We start from the raw sequence: 18,896 nt of genomic DNA, 5'->3' as shown, positions 1-18,896 counted from the left end.
TCTCTCTCTCTCTCTCTCTCTCTCTCTCTCTCTCTCTCTCTCCCTCTCTCTCTCTCTCTCTCCTATAAAGTATAAGCTCTTAAGGTCTGTAGGATGCTTTCTCTCTCCTGTAGAGTGTAAGCTCTTATAGTCAGCACTACCCTCTGTCTCTCCTGTAGAGTGCAATCTAGGTCAGTGGGGTCCTCTCTCTTGAAGAGTGTAAGCTCTTGTGGCCGGGTGTCCTTTCACTCTCTCCTGATGATCGTAAGCTCTTATGGTCAGGGGGTCCTGTTTTCCACCACGCTGTGGAAATATGTTGATGCGGTAGCAGTGGAGATTGTTATATAATGATTGGGTTTTTGCACAGACACTTACTATCTGAGATAATTAGGTTTATAATTAGGTTTATTATTAGCGATTTGCATACTACAGTCATCAATACAGCAATAGAAAAGTCCACAATCAGGACAGAACTGTCAGTAGAAAAGTTCTCGGAGACAATGCAAGGCGTCACACTTCACAGAGGATGTGCTCTAAGGAACACAGATGTGGATGGAGGATAACATGATGGGGGGCGCTGTAGCATCTCATCCACTGGAGACATTGGCAGCATCTTGAGTACCGTTCCTGGCATAGGCGCAGATGTGGAAAACACCTGGAAATGAAGACCATTGAGATGAGAAAGTCCTCGAAAGAGAAGTCACCAGCACCAAATTATACAGAGGCAAAATATTCTACATCCGTTTTTAATCTATGAAACACAATATATCACTCCCATCATCCCTGACCCCAAAAGCTCACAATCTAATCTCCCCATCACACACAATGTATCACTCCCATCATCCCTGAACCCAGGAGCTCACAATCTAATCTCCCCATCACACACAATGTATCACTCCCATCATCCCTGACCCCAGAAGCTCACAATCTAATCTCCCCATCACACACAATGTATCACTCCCATCATCCCTGAACCCAGAAGCTCACAATCTAATCTTCCTATCACACACAATGTATCACTCCCATCATCCCTGACCCCAGAAGCTCACAATCTAATCTCCCCATCACAAACAATGTATCACTCCCATCATCCCTGAACCAAGAAGCTCACAATCTAATCTCCCCATCATACACAATGTATCACTCCCATCATCCCTTCACCCAGAAGCTCACAATCTAATCTTCCCATCACACACAATGTATCACTCCCATCATCCCTGACCCCAGAAGCTCACAATCTAATCTCCCCATCACACACAATGTATCACTCCCATCATCCCTGAACCCAGAAGCTCACAATCTAATCTCCCCATCACACACAATGTATCACTCCCATCATCCCTGAACCCAGAAGCTCACAATCTAATCTTCCCATCACACACAATGTATCACTCCCATTATCCCTGAACCCAGAAGCTCACAATCTAATCTCCCCATCACACACAATGTATCACTCCCATCATCCCTGAACCCAGGAGCTCACAATCTAATCTCCCCATCACACACAATGTATCACTCCCATCATCCCTGAACCCAGAAGCTCACAATCTAATCTTCCCATCACACACAATGTATCACTCCCATCATCCCTGAACCCAGAAGCTCACAATGTAATCTCCCCATCACACACAATGTATCACTCCCATCATCCCTGAACCCAGGGGCTCACAATCTAATCTCCCCATCACACACAATGTATCACTCCCATCATCCCTGAACCCAGAAGCTCACAATCTAATCTCCCCATCACACACAATGTATCACTCCCATCATCCCTGAACCCAGAAGCTCACAATCTAATCTCCCCATCACACACAATGTATCACTCCCATCATCCCTGAACCCAGAAGCTCACAATCTAATCTCACCATCAAACAATGTATCACTGCCATCATCCCTGAACCCAGAAGCTCACAATCTAATCTCCCCATCACACACAATGTATCACTCCCATCATCCCTGAACCCAGAAGCTCACAATCTAATCTCCCCATCACACACAATGTATCACTCCCATCATCCCTGAACCCAGAAGCTCACAATCTAATCTCCCCATCACACACCATGTATCACTCCCATCATCCCTGACCCCAGAAGCTCACAATTTAATCTCCCCATCACACACAATGTATCACTGCCATCATCCCTTAACCCAGAAGCTCACAATCTAATCTCACCATCACACAATGTATCACTCCAATCATCCCTGAACCCAGAGGCTCACCATCTAATCTCCCCATCACACAGAGTGTATCACTCCCATCATCCCTTAACCCAGAAGCTCACAATCTAATTGCCCCATCACACAATGTATCACTCCCATCATCCCTGAACCCAGAAGCTCACAATCTAATCTTCCTATCACACACAATGTATCACTCCCATCATCCTTGAACCCAGAAGCTCACAATCTAATCTCCTCATCACACACAATGTATCACTCCCATCATCCCTGAACCCAGAAGCTCACAATCTAATCTCCCCATCACACACAATGTATCACTCCCATCATCCCTGAACCCAAAAGCTCACAATCTAATCTCCCCATCACACACAATGTATCACTCCCATCATCCCTGAACCCAGGAGCTCACAATCTAATCTCCCCATCACACACAATGTATCACTCCCATCATCCCTGAACCCAGAAGCTCACAATCTAATCTCCCCATCACACACAATGTATCACTCCCATCATCCCTGAACCCAGGAGCTCACAATCTAATCTCCCCATCACACACAATGTATCACTCCCATCATCCCTGACCCCAGGAGCTCACAATCTAATCTCTCCATCACACAATGTATCACTCCCATCATCCCTGACCCAGGAGCTCACAATCTAATTTCCCCATCACACAATGTATCACTTTCATCCTCCCTGGCCCCAGGAGCTCACAATCTAATCTCCCCATCACACAATGTATCACTTTCATCCTCCCTGGCCCCAGGAGCTCACAATCTAATCTCCCCATCACACAATGTATCACTCCCATCATCCCTGAACCCAGGAGCTCACAATCTAATCTCCCCATCACACACAATGTATCACTCCCATCATCCCTGAACCCAGAAGCTCACAATCTAATCTCCCCATCACACACAATGTATCACTCCCATCATCCCTGAACCCAGGAGCTCACAATCTAATCTCCCCATCACACACAATGTATCACTCCCATCATCCCTGACCCCAGGAGCTCACAATCTAATCTCTCCATCACACAATGTATCACTCCCATCATCCCTGACCCAGGAGCTCACAATCTAATTTCCCCATCACACAATGTATCACTTTCATCCTCCCTGGCCCCAGGAGCTCACAATCTAATCTCCCCATCACACAATGTATCACTTTCATCCTCCCTGGCCCCAGGAGCTCACAATCTAATCTCCCCATCACACAATGTATCACTCCCATCATCCCTGAACCCAGGAGCTCACAATCTAATCTCCCCATCACACACAATGTATCACTCCCATCATCCCTGAACCCAGAAGCTCACAATCTAATCTCCCCATCACACACAATGTATCACTCCCATCATCCCTGAACCCAGGAGCTCACAATCTAATCTCCCCATCACACACAATGTATCACTCCCATCATCCCTGAACCCAGAAGCTCACAATCTAATCTCCCCATCACACAATGTATCACTTCCATCATCCCTGACCCCAGCAGCTAACAATCTAATCCCCCCATCATACACAGTATATCACACCAATCATCCCTGAACCCAGAAGCTCACAATCTAATCTCCCCATCACACACAATGTATCACCCCCATCATTCCTGAACCCAGGAGTTCACAATCTAATCTCCCCATCACACACAATGTATCACTCCCATCATCCCTGAACCCAGAAGCTCACAATCTAATCTTCCTATCACACACAATGTATCACTCTATCACTCCCATCATCCTTGAACCCAGAAGCTCACAATCTAATCTCCCCATCACACACAATGTATCACTCCCATCATCCCTGACCCCAGGAGCTCACAATCTAATCTCTCCATCACACAATGTATCACTCCCATCATCCCTGACCCAGGAGCTCACAATCTAATTTCCCCATCACACAATGTATCACTTTCATCCTCCCTGGCCCCAGGAGCTCACAATCTAATCTCCCCATCACACAATGTATCACTTTCATCCTCCCTGGCCCCAGGAGCTCACAATCTAATCTCCCCATCACACAATGTATCACTCCCATCATCCCTGACCCAGGAGCTCACAATCTAATTTCCCCATCACACAATGTATCACTTTCATCCTCCCTGGCCCCAGGAGCTCACAATCTAATCTCCCCATCACACAATGTATCACTTCCATCATCCCTGGCCCCATCTCAGCACACCCTGAAGCCATAGCAGACAGACATTTAGTTCTCACGGAGAGGTCTTGACTACAGTGAGAGGGATGTCCGCAATTTACCAGCATTTGTAGAGGAGAACAATGAGGCAGTGTGATCAGTGTGGGAAACGGGGCGCAACATCACACTAACAGTGTAAACATTGATGATGAGGGTGATGAGTACTTTACCTGCGGACACCGTGAGAATGATTCCGATCCAGCCCAGGATGTAGGACCAAGAAAACCTCCAGTCTGCGTAACGTTTCCCAAAAAAGTTCACCGTCACCCCAGTGTATACAGACAAGGCCAAGAGCGCAAAAAAACCTGCAGAAAAACACATGGAGCATGCTGGCAATCATTGCAATGTACACCCATCAGCCTGACCCTAACCCTTGTGACAGCTGCTCAGATCCGCACATTCTCCATTCCACTTACTTCTTGCATCAACTTCTGAAACTGACTGATCATGTACTAGCTGATACATCCCAGTAACATAGATACACTGCATCCAGAAGGTCCTCACACCCTCTAACTTTCTTCCATGTTGGCCTTGTGTCCACCTCATTCTGCACTCAGTACTCCATAATGACAAAGTTTCTGACATGTTTCTACATCTTCATTGGAGTCAACTGGGGTTAATCCAGCTGATTGGACATACCCCCCTTCCTTCCTGTCTATATAGGGTTTCACCACTCACAATGCATATCAGAGCCAAAACCACGCCATGAAGAGGACAAAACTGCCTGTAGAGCTCAAAGACAGAATCGTGCGGAGGCTCAGATCTGGAAAAGCTGCAGAAACATTTGTGCTGCCCTGAAAGTTCCCAAGAGCCCAGCAGCAGCCTCAATAATACTTACATGGAAGAACAACTAGGAATCTTCCTAGAGTCGCCACCCCCTCCCAAACTAAGGGGGAGAAGGGTCTTGGTAAGAGAGGTGATCAAGAACCCAACGGTCATTCTGGCTGAGCACCAAAGAACCTGTGTGCAGATGTGAGAAACTTCCAAAAAGTCAACCACTCCTGCAGCCTCCACCAATATGAGCTTTGTGACAGAGGGGCCAGAAAGAAGCATCTTCAGTGAGACAAATGAAGCCGCCTGGAGTTACTAAAAATACCCTAAAGGGTCTTGATGACACCAAGATGGAATTTTCTGGCCTCTAAGTGTTCTGTCTGGAGAAAACCAGCCGCCGTTCATCACTGGCCCAATACCATCCCTACATGGAAGCCTGGTGGTGGAGCATCATGCTGGGGGAGAGGAGACCTGTCAGGATAGATAGAAACCAGGCGTCGCTCATCACCTGCCTAATACCATCCCTACAGTGAAGCCTGGTGTTAGTACCATCATGCCTGGGGAAGGGAAGACCGGTCTGTCTGGGTGGATGGAAATCTGAATGGAGCAAAGGACAGAGATAACCTGATCCAGAGTGCAAGGTGCCTCAGAGTGGGTAGAAGGGTCACCTTTTAACAAGACAATGACCCTAAGACCCCAGCCAAGACAACACCAGAGTGGGGACAACTCTATGAATGTTCTTGAGGAGTCAGAGCCCTGAGCCCAACGGAACATCTCTGGAGAGACCTAAAAATGGTTTTCTGAGGAGCTGAAGACTATCTGAACCCCTTGAATGTAGGACTGTGAAAAGGTCTTAGGCAGGTGTGAAAAAAATGCTGCAAATAATTTTTTCAACAATTGAAGGCTTTGTCTGATTGGCTCCACATGTATTCAGCAGCAGGACAACAACCCTAACACCATCCTGAGCATAAGAAAGAACAGGGAGTCCTGGAAGTGCTGATCTTTGAACAAATTGTTAAATCGCATGTATGCAAGTACCTGGACAAAAATGGAGTAATTAACCAGAGCCAGCATGGGTTAGAACAAACAAGTCATGCCAGACGAATCTAATTTCCTTCTATAAAAGAATCATCGACTGGGTTGATCAGGGAAATGCGGTGGATATAGTATATCTTGACTTCAGTAAAGCATTTGACAAAGTATCTCATACTATACTTATTAGAAAATGACCAAATATGGGATTGACAAGGCAACTGTTAGGTGGATTCACAACTGGCTGAGTGATCGTACTCAGAGTGGTCAAAAATGGCTGTACATCCAAGTGAAAGAAAGTATCAAGTGGGGTACCACAAGGCTCTGTCCTAGGCCCAGTGCTGTTCAACATTTTTATAAATGATCTGGAGGAGGGAATTGATGGAAAAATGATCAAATTTGCAGACAACACAAAGCTAGGAGGGATAGCTAACACCAGGGAAGAGTGAGAAAGTATTCAAAAAGATCTAAAAAAAGCTCGAACAGTGGGCGGCGACTAACAGAATGGTATTTAACGAGAAATGCAAAATCCTACATGTGGGCAAGAAAAATAAAAAAGCACATACAGAATGGGAGGAATTCGGCTAAGCAGCAACACATGTGAAAAAGACTTGGGCATACTAATAGATCATAGACTGAACATGAGTCAACAATGTGATGCAGCAGCCAAAAAGGCAAACACAATTCTGGGATGTATTAAGAGAAGCATAAAGTCTAGATCACGTGAGGTAATTATCCCCCTCTACTCTTCCTTAGTCAGACCTCATCTGGAATACTGTGTCCAGTTTTGGGCACCCCACTTTAAAAAAGACATAGAAAACTGGAGCAAGTTCAGAGAAGAGTTACCAAGATGGTGAGCGGTCTGCAAATCATATCCTATGAGGAACGGTTAAAGGATCTGAGAATGTTTAGCTTGCAAAAAAGAAGGCTGAGAGGAGACTTAATAGCGGTCTACAAATATCTGAAGGGCTGTCACAGTGCAGAGGGATCAGCCCTATTCTCATTTGCACAAGCAAAGACTAGAAGCAATGGGATGAAACTGAAAGGGAGGAAACACAAATTAGATATTAGAAAAAACTTTCTGACAGTGAGGGTGCTCAATGAGGGGAACAGGTTACATGGGACCCGATGACCTTGGAGGTCCCTTCCAACTCTAACATTTTATGATTCTGTGTGGCCCCACTGATCTCACCTCCTCCAGGCAGGGATTACATGAAGGGTTGGAGCCGACGGGAGATCTGTGTGGAGTCCTTCAAGATGTCTGGAACCTCCCTGCTGAGATCCTTCACAAACTGTTGTAGTGGCCCCGAGTTAACGGGGCCCCCCCATAATGTATGCATGCCTTTTTCTCGTGCCTATATGTAGTCAGTATCTTTTATGTTGAGTGATGTGTATTGCATAGCTGCAGCAGTGAATGAGTTAACTGTTTGTTATGTGAGATGTCTCAGAAATGTATCTTGTTGTTAGTCACATGATCGTGCTTCATATATGTGATTGCAAGGTGTGTTCAAGAGTCTTCTGTTCTGAGCTTGCACGAGAGAGGAGCATATGTGGAGCTGCAAGTGAGCTACACAGACACTATCAGTTCTTTACATTTCTTTCCTCCTTGACAACATTGTTTCGGAGTCGCTCGCTGCTGCTCTCCCCTAGGGGATGTCTTAGGACCACCAACGTATTCCACCCCAATTGATTTGATACACCTCAGTGGACCCATGAACTGACCGGTTTCCTTCCACTAGGACCGGTTCAGTTGCGGTGAGTCCTCTTTTCATATTGTTCCTGTTTGTAACTTCGTTGTACACCATTGGAGCGCCGCTTCTGATTTACTGTTTATTCTTAACTGTTTGTTATGTGAGATGTCTCAGAAATGTATCTTGTTGTTAGTCACATGATCGTGCTTCATATATGTGATTGCAAGGTGTGTTCAAGAGTCTTCTGTTCTGAGCTTGCACGAGAGAGGAGCATATGTGGAGCTGCAAGTGAGCTACACAGACACTATCAGTTCTGTGTGGTTCGGGATGGAAGAGGTTGAAAGCTATCCTCAGCCTTCCCTGGGCGTACTTTACCCAGGAGATGCCAGTGGTATCTTGAACCACTGAGTAGAGGAGAGAAAGACTAGAACCGCCATGCAGTATGGAGTGCCTGTCTGCCAAATGTGAGTGCCGACCGGTAGAGAGCTGGCGAGTGTGAAGGAGTTTGTACCGGGAACAGAACACTACAGATAACTAGGACTGTAGCTTCTGATATCCTGTGATTTCCTCCCTTTCGCATCACTTTGTGTTCTGCATTATTTTCCTGCTGGCGTGAATTGATGCCTTTGGTTGGATTGTAAATAGTTTTCTAAGTAAACAAGCTCTGCCAACTGTTCCCGGCTTTGCTTCTAAAAGTTTTCCCTGTGTGTGGACCACATATTTCATCATCTGGATTCACCGCGGAAGAAGGAACAGTGGCGTCACCTGTGACAGGACTGTTTAAAGGGGTTGTCCCGAGGCAGCAAGTGGGTCTATACACTTCTGCATGGCCATAATAATGCACTTTGTAATGTACATTGTGCATTAATTATGAGCCATACAGAAGTTATAAAAAGTTTTATACTTACCTGCTCCGTTGCTGGCGTCCTCGTCTCCATGGTGCCGACTAATTTTCGCCCTCCGATGGCCAAATTAGCCGCGCTTGCGCAGTCCGGGTCTTCTCCTCTTCTCTATGGGGCTCCGTGTAGCTCCGTGTAGCTCCGCCCCGTCACGTGCCGATTCCAGCCAATCAGGAGGCTGGAATCGGCAATGGACCGCACAGAAGCCCTGCGGTCCATGAAGACAGAGGATCCCGGCGGCCATCTTCAGCAGGTGAGTATGAAGACGCCGGACCACCGGGATTCAGGTAAGCGCTGTGCGGGTGGTTTTTTTAACCCCTGCATCGGGGTTGTCTCGCGCCGAACGGGGGGGGTTTAAAAAAAAAAAAAACCCGTTTCGGCGCGGGACATCTCCTTTAAAGGGGTTGTCCCGAGGCAGCAAGTGGGTCTATACACTTCTGCATGGCCATAATAATGCACTTTGTAATGTACATTGTGCATTAATTATGAGCCATACAGAAGTTATAAAAAGTTTTATACTTACCTGCTCCGTTGCTGGCGTCCTCGTCTCCATGGTGCCGACTAATTTTCGCCCTCCGATGGCCAAATTAGCCGCGCTTGCGCAGTCCGGGTCTTCTCCTCTTCTCTATGGGGCTCCGTGTAGCTCCGTGTAGCTCCGCCCCGTCACGTGCCGATTCCAGCCAATCAGGAGGCTGGAATCGGCAATGGACCGCACAGAAGCCCTGCGGTCCATGAAGACAGAGGATCCCGGCGGCCATCTTCAGCAGGTGAGTATGAAGACGCCGGACCGCCGGGATTCAGGTAAGCGCTGTGCGGGTGGTTTTTTTAACCCCTGCATCGGGGTTGTCTCGCGCCGAACGGGGGGGGGGGGTTTAAAAAAAAAAAAAACCCGTTTCGGCGCGGGACATCTCCTTTAAGGTAAACCACGTATTGGGTTACCATCGTGAAAGTTTTCCCTCAGCGGCAACTTGGACAGGTCCTGTGCTACCCTAAGGGTGGGAGATGGTAGAGCCCCACGACAAGGCCCAAAACTCTACCTTGCTGTCTCCTCGGCTGTGGGCCCGCTCCTCAGACCCTGCACTGTGTGCAAGCGTGCAAGAGAAGAGCTGATGCTGGTGGAGGCTGCACACCGGATACTGAGGGGTTACACTTCTTGTTAGTTTAGTTACATTGCATTCTGTTAATTGACAAAAATAAAGTATTAACTCTTCTATCTCTTAAAGCATTCTTATTGCGCAGCAGTTTTCCCACACCTGCCTAAAACTTTAGTGCAATACTGTATATCACATTGCATCCCCTCTTCTCTCTGACAGGCAGCATTACATAAGATATCAGTGCTATCCACCTCTCTGTGCTTTTCTGGCTGATCGGTTTCTGCTTCCTATATATGATTTTGCAGATGGTTGATGGCAGATTATAGAAAGACATGGATCCATAGGAGGGTATACTGGTCACTCTTATCCAAATACGTATAGATCTATAGGAGGGTATACTGGTCACTCTTATCCAAATACGTATAGATCTATAGGAGAATATACTGGTCACTCTCATCCTGATACACATATGTTTATAGGACAGTATACTGGTCCAGATACATATCGATACGGTGGCCGCATTGACATTAGCTGAAGATCATAAATCTTTTTGGGCTTTCTCTCACTTCTTCTGGCAGAACCCTGTATGTTCTGTACAATGTTGCAGTCACTCGTATGTGAGGGAGTGTGCTATAAGGGCAGAATGTTATGTAGATCCGGCTTGTGTCTGGGACCTTCTAGCATGAATTAGGCATGGGCAGTGTGGCCCACGGATCTGATAATATGGTATTTGGAGTATATTTTCCAGCATACATGATTCTATAGGGCTCTAGTCAGGCTATAGTCATGTAACTCTAGGACTCCTGTCTGTATTGGTCATCAGTAGTGTCCTCCAGGCGTGTCCTTCTGACAGTGAAGGTGATCCATGAGTGAAATAGGTTGCCACAGGAGGTGGTGGGTTCTCCTTCAATGGAAGTGTTCAAGCAAAGGCTGGACAAATATCTGTCTGGGATGATTTAGTGAATCCTGCACTGAGCAGGGGGTTGGACCAAATGACCCTGGAGATCCCTTCCAACTCTACCATTCTATGATTCAGGCCAGCCAATGCCTGCAGACCCCGCTAGTGAGTGTAGACTATTTCTCAGGGCAGGGATGTAAGTAGGGATCAGATGAGCCTCCTATTCCTGAAGCATGGAGGAACGCTTAAAGAACAGCTGCCAGATAGGGTTGCCATCCAGCAGATAAGTTCCAAGGCCGGTGCCAGTAGGTATTTTTCACCGGCCATATTAAGTTACTTTCTTCCTGTGAGCGCCATTGGCCGGGCAACATCCATGGCAGTAAGTAGTTTACTCACTGAAGCAGGTCCAGCCCGGCAGCTGCTGTGTGCAGGAGCCCTGCTTCCTCCCTGGCATCTGCGCTGTAGACTGTACATACTGGAATGCAGGTACAGCAGCTGTGGGGGCCAGTCTGGACTGGCTTCAGTGAGTAACCTACTTGTTGCCATGGTTGTTGTTCAGGGTTGAGGAGGGCACACAATTACTATTAAGGCCACTAAGGGGGCGCCCTGTTACCACTGGAGTCACTAAAAGGAGGTGCCATTACTATTGGGGCCACTGAGAGTGGGCACTATTACTATTAGAGCCACAGAGAGGGGTCCCTACTACTGTAGCGGTCACTAAAAGGGGTTGCTATTACTACTAGGGCCACTAAGAGGGCGCCCTATTGCTACTGAAGCCACTGAGAGGGTTCTCAATTACTATCGGAGCAACTGATAGGGGGCCCTATTACTACTGGGGCCTCTGAGGGGGTGCTATTACTACTGGAACCACTGAGAGAGGGCGCTATTACTATAGAATACTATAGGGGCCACTGAGATGGGGGATATTACTACTGGGACCAGTAAGATGGGGACATATTACTAATAAGCACACGGAGGCATCCCCACTACTGGGGCCACTGACAGGGGGTCCTATTACTACTAGGGCCACTGAGAAGGGATGCTATTACTACTGAGGCCACAGAGAAGTGGCACTATTATGAATAAAGCCACAGAGAGGTGTTCCTACTACTATAGCGATCACTGAGAGGGGGTGCTATTACTACTAGTGCCACTAAGAGGGCACCCTATCGCTACTGGGGCCACTGATATGGGGCCCCTTCTACTATAGGGGGCGCTAAAAGGGGTCTCTATTACTCCCGAAGCCACTGATAGGGGGCCCTATTACTACTAGGACCTCTGGGGGGGGGGGGGCTATTACTACTGAAACCACCGAGAGGAGGCCCTATTATGATAGGGGCCACTGAGAGGGGGCAATATTACTACTGAGCACACACAGGGGTCCCTACTACTAGGACCACTATCAGGGGGTCCTATTACTACTAGGCCCACTGAGAGCGGGTGCTATTACTACTGGAGCCACTGAGAAGGGGCCCTATTAATATAGGGGCACTGAGAGGGGGTCCTATTTCTATGGCAGCTACTGAGAGGGGGCACTATTACTACTGGGGCTTTTGAGGGAGTGCTATTACTACTGGAGCAACGGAGAGGTGGCCCTGTTACTACTGGGACCAGTTAGATGGAGACATATTACTACCAAGCACACAGAGGGGTCCCTACTACTGACAGGGGGTCCTATTACTATGAGAGACACTGAGAGGGGTCCATATTACTGTAGGGGATACTGAGTTGGGGCACTATTGCTACTTAAGTCACTGAGAGGGAGAAATATTACTATAGTGGCCACTGAGAGGACAGGCTTTTACTACTGGAACCACTGAGAGGGGGTTCTATTACTACCTGGGCCATAGAGGGGCTGCTATTCATACTGTAGCCACTGAGAGGAGGCCATAATTCTATAGGGGCCACTGAGAGGGGGGCCCTATTGCTATAGGGGCCACTGAAAGGGGGCTATATTACTACTGGGACCACTGGGAGGGGGTTAGATTACTACTGGGGATACAGAGGAGGTACTGTTACTACTAGGGCCACTGATAGGGCACCCTATTTTTACTGGAGCCACTGAGAGGGGTATGTTTTACTACTGGGGCCACAAACCGGGTCCTATTACTATGGCAGCTACTGAGAGGGGGCCCCACTGCAATATGGGCCACTGAGAGGAGCACTATTGCTATTTGAGCCAATGAGAGGGAACATTATTACTATAGGGGCCACTGAGAGGGGATGCTATTACTACTGGAGCCACTAAGAGGGGCCCCTATTACTACTGGAGCTACAGAGAAGGTGCTATTACTATTGGAGCCAATGAGATGGGGCTCTATTACTATAGGGGCCACAGAGAGGTGCTATTACTATTGGAACCACTGAGAGGGGGCACTATTACTAAAGGGGCCACAGAGGAGGTGCAATTACTATTGGAGCCACTGAGAGGGAGCAGTACTACTATAGGGGCCACAGAGGAGGTGCTATTACTATTGGAGCCACTGAGAGGGGGCACTATTCCTATAGGAGCCCACAGAAAGAGGTGCTATTACTATTGGAACCACTGAGAGGGAGCAGTACTACTACAGGGGCCACAGAGGAGGTGCTATTACTATTGGAGCCACTGAGAGGGGGCACTATTCCTATAGGAGCCCACAGAAGGAGGTGCTATTACTATTGGAGCCACTGAGAGGGAGCAGTACTACTATAGGGGCCACAGAGGAGGTGCTATTACTATTGGAGCCACTGAGAGGGGGCACTATTCCTATAGGAGCCCACAGAAGGAGGTGCTATTACTATTGGAGCCACTGAGAGGGAGCAGTACTACTATAGGGGCCACAGAGGAGGTGCTATTACTATTGGAGCCACTGAGAGGGGGCACTATTCCTATAGGAGCCCACAGAAGGAGGTGCTATTACTATTGGAACCACTGAGAAGGGGCATTATTACTATAGCGGCTACTGGAATAACAGCGGTAACATTATGCGCTGTGATAAGCCACGCTCCTAGCCACGTCTTTTGCACATGCCCCCTTATACTTTGGCTGGTATTTCCCGGTGACAAAGGGGGCACATGTTGATGTCTACCCTAAAGTGGCGACGGATGATGGGGGACGCTTTCTATAAGTAGCATAGAGCAATGCTGTAAACACGATGTAGTAGTTTCATTCACCACGTTACCAGTTGTGAATATTTGTGCTTCCCACCTATGTAGTCCTCCAGCCGTGACTCTTACCTGCCACTAACAGTGTGACCCCTGCAGAACGAGTTCTAGCTGATTTGGCTCCACTGGAAAAGGCTGTCAGGCCCAAAATAATGCCGGCAAAGCAAGACAGGATGGAGAGCAGCATGAAGGCTCGAGTGGCGTCCCAGAAAGCTGAAAGAAGACAAGAGAGGTGAGTCCCCCAGGAGGCCACTTACCCCACAATAACACCATGTAGAATGGTGAAGCTGGTTCCCAAAGACTGCAAGCTCTGGGCCCCAGTGTAAAATTACAAGGCCCCACCTGCCCTGGATCAGAATATTAATAAAATAATTACCCCTAATCCCCCCCCCAAAAAAATAAATAAATAAAAGGAAATCAATAAATTTTTCATCTACCCCAAAACCTAACCAATAAAAGCCACTCTCATGCCGCTCCACTGCTAGAAAAATATCTGAATATTCCTACATAAAGACCAATGACTTTGTATAAACTGACAGAATATAATGTACATGTCACACAAAGAGTGGTCATAAATGGCTGCACATCCAAGTGGATGAATGTACAAAGTGGGGTACCACAAGGCTCTGTCCGAGGCCCAGTGTTGGTCAACATTTTTATAAATAATCTGGAGGAGGAAATTGATGGGAAACTGATCAAATTTGCCGACGACACAAAGCTAGGAGGGATAGCTAAAACCCGGGAAGAGTGAGAGAGCATTCAAAAAGATCTAGAAAAGCTTGAAAAGTGGGCAGTGACTAACAGAATGGTATTTAATAAGCAGAAATGCAAAGTCCTACATCTGGGCAAGAAAAATGAAAAAAGCACATACAGAATCAAAGGAATTGGGCTAAGCAGCAGCATATGTGAAAAAGACTTAGGTATACTAATAGATCATAGACTGAACATGAGTCAACAATGTGATGCAGCAGCCAAAAAGGCAAACACAATTCTGGGATGTATTAAGAGAAGCATAGAGTCTAGATCACGTCAGGTAATTATCCCCTTCTATTCTTCCTTAGGGCTCCTGCACACTTGCATTTTTCTCGCACGTTTTTTCTAACGCAATATCACTGCATTTTACCTCAATTGTCAATGGGGCTTTCTAATGTTAAAAATGCATCGCAAATTGGTGCTTTGCAATTTTTATGCGATGCGTTTTTAACATTAGAAAGTCCCATTGACAATTGCGTGAAAAAAACACAGCGATATCGCATGAAAAAAACGTGCAAGAAAAGCGCAAGTGGGTATTTGCCCTTAGTAAGACCTCATCTGGAGGTCTCTGGAGGTCTCATCTGGAGGTCTTACTGTCCAGTTCTGGGCACCCCACTTTAAAACAGACATAGACAAACTGGAGCAAGTTCAGAGAAGAGTTACCAAGATGGTGAACGGTCTGCAAATCATGTCTTGAGGAACGGTTAAAGGATCTGGGAATATTTAGCTTGCAAAAGAGAAGGCTGAGAGGAGACCTAATAGCTGTCTACAAATATCTGAAGGGCTGTCACAGTGCAGAGGGATCAGCTCTGTTCTCATCTACACAAGGAAAGATGAGAAGCAATGGGATGAAACTGAGAGGGAGGAGACACAGATTAGATATTAGGGTGACTACCCACTGGAGTTTTTTTTCCCTGTGAAATTCGCAGCATTTTTTTTCCTGCAGGGGTCTATGGGACTTGTAATGTTAAAATCGAGATCGCGCAAAATCACAATTTACCACGAAATCGCGATTTTAACATTACAAGTCCCATAGACCCCTGCAGGAAAAAAAATGCTGCGAATTTCGCAGGGAAGAAAAAACTCCAGTGGGTAGTCACCCTTAGAAAAAAGCTTTCTGACAGTGAGGGCTCCTGTCTACAGGCGATAGTGCACTGCGTTACTCGCGGCAATAATCCGGCCACGAGTAACGCAGTGCATGCTTTCCATAGCGTTGCTATGGAAAGTGCAGCCCCCTGACCACTAGTGGAGAATCATAGTGATTCTCCACTCGTGAGACTCAAATTGCGGCATGCTGCGATTTGCCAGGTACTGAGCTATCTAAAAACCAAAACGTGTGTGGACTCTCTTTATTATCGCCAAGCTTCATTCCAGTGAGTAAAGGAACGGTGGTGTCACGTGACAATCTAAAGTTCTATGGCATGTATATTGGCCATCCCTCTCCTAGGGGTGTCCGGACGAGGCCCAACAATGCTCTGCCCGAGGCTGCGTGTGTCCCTCTAGGGAGTAGTCTGGTGAGTGCATCGTGAAGCTGATTTCAGACGGGCAATTGCGATATCGGGCCATGAAACAACGCGTGACAATGTGTGATTTATAACAAAAACATTTCGCATCACTTCAAGGAAGTAGAGATCCTCCAGCACAGATACCAGCCCTGGTGGAGCATCGCGGAGTGTTTCTCATTGTTTTTAATGGGAAACCTCGCATTGCATTGCACTCGTATGCACCTAGTGCATGATATGATGTTGCCGCCGGCCCCATTGATAACAATGGGCGATGTGAGGGCACGTCCAATATTAGTACATGCCACAATTTTTTTCACACATGTGGAGAAAAAAAAAAAATCGCTCATGTGTATGACCCATTTCAAAAGAATGGGGTTCATATTCATGTGAGATTCTTGGCTGTGTGAAACCGGCCTTACACAAGCGCTGTTAACCTTTGGCTAATAGAGCTAATTACCAGCAAGTGCAGCCAGGCAATCATCGGGAAAACACGAGCATTAGCAGCAACTGCCAATGCATGTGTAATAATAAGGGTATGTGCACATGGCAAAAATTACTTTTAGGCCCTTAAGGACCAACCAGCCTTTTTACGGCACTCCATCAGAAGTCTGGCATGGGCCTGCCATGCATGGGGAGCAGGGGATGGGCTGTCTGCTTACAACCTGCCACCTGCTCTAAGGGCTATTTCAGACAACCCATTGAAAACAGAGGTCACTGAGGTTCGAGTAACACGAAGAGATAAGATATTTCCACACCGCGATGTGTCTCTTAACACACATATCTTATACGATTTTCTCAGAGCGTATGAGAGTGGCCTAACTCTTATGATGTTCCCCTGATAACTCCAAGGCTACATTCACACGGGCGAGCACTAACCCCAATATCACGCTTAGGGCTTATTTAGATGACCGTATATCGGCCCGGTTTTCACGCCGAACCGATATGCGGTGTTCTTGTCTGCAGGGGGGGCAGCATGGAAGAGCCAGGAGCAGGAACTGAGCTCCTGCCCCTTCCCCGCCCCTCGCCACTATTTGCAATGGGAGGAGTGGGGCGGAGCCAAGTCCGGTTGCTTCGCTCCGCCCCTCCTATTGCAAATAGTGGCAAGGGGCAGAGAGGGGGCGGGAGCTCATTTCCGGATTCTGGCTCTTCCATCCTCCCCCCCCCCCCCATCCTGCAGACAAGGACACAGTATATCGGCTCGGCGTGAAAACCGAGCTGATATGCGGTCGTCTAAATAAGCCCTTACCCACGTGTGTCTTTCACGCCGATACAAGGCGGATTTTATTTCAAAAATGCCTCGCATCGCTTCTGTGAAATTGCAATCCTCAAGCACGTGTTTCACGCGTGTCAGAGGATCGCTAGTGTTTCCCATTGATTTTAATGAGAAACATCACATTGCACTTGCATGCACATCACACGGTATGCGAGCGCCATGTGATGTCTTCAAAGGTTCCATTGAAAACAATGGGCGAGGCGTTGCGAGGGAAGATAGAACATGCTGCAATTTATATCCTCGCAGCATTGCAACGTACAAAACTCATGCGAGATTTTCGCTGCGTGAATAAGCCCTTAGGGGTGCATTCACGCGCCAAGATAGGACATGCTGTGTATTTCCTCACATCATGTACGCTCAAGTGAATGAACCTATTGAAATCAATGAGTGCTATTCACTGCAGATTGTGCTTGCAAAAATTGCGCGTGTAATATGCTGCGTAAATACACTTGTGTGAATGAGCCCTTATGCCATTACCCCTAATTAGAGATGAGCGAGTATACTCGTTAAGGCACTACTCGCTCGAGTAATGTGCTTTAGCCGAGTATCTCCCTGCTCGTCCCTGAAGATTCGGGGGCCGCCGCAGCTGACAGGTGAGTTGCAGGGGAGAGCGAGCAGGAGAGAGGGAGAGAGAGATCTCCCCTCCGTTCCTCCCTGCTCTCCCCCGCAGCTCCCTGCCCCGTGTGAATGGAGCCTTAGCCTCGGGTTTTTCTCCCAAAATAGGTGGACGCCCACTCTTACCGACAGTGATGGTGTGGGCATGACACTTCCCGGCCACACAGAACCTCCACAACCCTTGGTTACTCAGATTCCCTGAGTAGCGATATTGCATCCAGAAGTCGGTCGCTGTGGCCACAATGAGAAGGACCAATCCCGAGACTGCGCAGAGCAGACCGCCGCCCATTAAGGTGTACATTTCTGGAAGACGGAGGTGTCTTGGCGTCCCTCCTTCAGAAGACAAGAGAGGATTAAAGACAACATCAGGGGTCAAGCAGCAACTGCTACATAATACGAAGCACTGCCAGCTAAATGAGACATAAATGCGAAGAAAGGCACAAAGCTTAATTCATTCACGTCTCCTGCTATTTCTTCCGACATCTTGTGAAGCACGATCGGTCATTACTGATAAATCTCCCCCATACTACCTCAACTATTGCATATTGACACCGTACTGACAAGATAATGACTTGGCACTCAGCACATTCTAATCAGATATATATATATATATATACAGTACAGACGTCTCCTCTTGGTTGGGCATCATCAGATTTATGTCCTGAGATAAGCAGCTTTTCATACCATGGTTTTGCGATATTCCGTCATGAGATCTCTATCCTAGATGAGTCTGCTGTGGACACCTAGTGGTTGTGAATTTCAAAATTTTACGGTTTTCCTAGCATATCACAATGTTGTAAAAAATTGTTTGCACGGATTCCACTGCTGAATCACGCAGTGGAATCCAGTCGTGCCCACGG

At 47.3% G+C, this 18,896-nt stretch overlaps 1 protein-coding gene across 1 annotated transcript; it reads right to left on the bottom strand.

The window, feature by feature from the left end:
* Positions 1–472: 472 nt before the first annotated feature.
* LOC136631619 (lens fiber membrane intrinsic protein-like) lies at positions 473–18,337 on the bottom strand. Its single transcript, XM_066605907.1, has 4 exons — positions 18,163–18,337; positions 13,963–14,103; positions 4,532–4,666; positions 473–634 (listed from the first exon to the last, which is right to left on the bottom strand). Exons 1-4 carry the CDS (start codon positions 18,335–18,337, stop codon positions 567–569), a joined length of 519 nt encoding a protein of 172 aa, XP_066462004.1. The 3' UTR covers positions 473–566.
* Positions 18,338–18,896: the final 559 nt, after the last annotated feature.

Source organism: Eleutherodactylus coqui, chromosome 6, assembly GCF_035609145.1.
Source record: "Eleutherodactylus coqui strain aEleCoq1 chromosome 6, aEleCoq1.hap1, whole genome shotgun sequence".
Taxonomy (NCBI): domain Eukaryota; kingdom Metazoa; phylum Chordata; class Amphibia; order Anura; family Eleutherodactylidae; genus Eleutherodactylus; species Eleutherodactylus coqui.
This window is presented reverse-complemented; position numbering and strand designations above follow the sequence as displayed.

What these genes read in the sequence shown, in the direction of transcription:
- LOC136631619 (XM_066605907.1), bottom strand. Translation starts at nt 18,337, where the DNA reads ATGTACACCTTAATGGGCGGCGGTCTGCTCTGCGCAGTCTCGGGATTG. An exon ending in GGTCACACTGTTAGTGGCAG is followed by an intron (nt 4,667 to 13,962) that starts GTAAGAGTCACG and finishes GTTTTTCTGCAG; the next exon opens with GTTTTTTTGCGCTCTTGGCC. An exon ending in CATTCTCACGGTGTCCGCAG is followed by an intron (nt 635 to 4,531) that starts GTAAAGTACTCA and finishes CTTCATTTCCAG; the next exon opens with GTGTTTTCCACATCTGCGCC.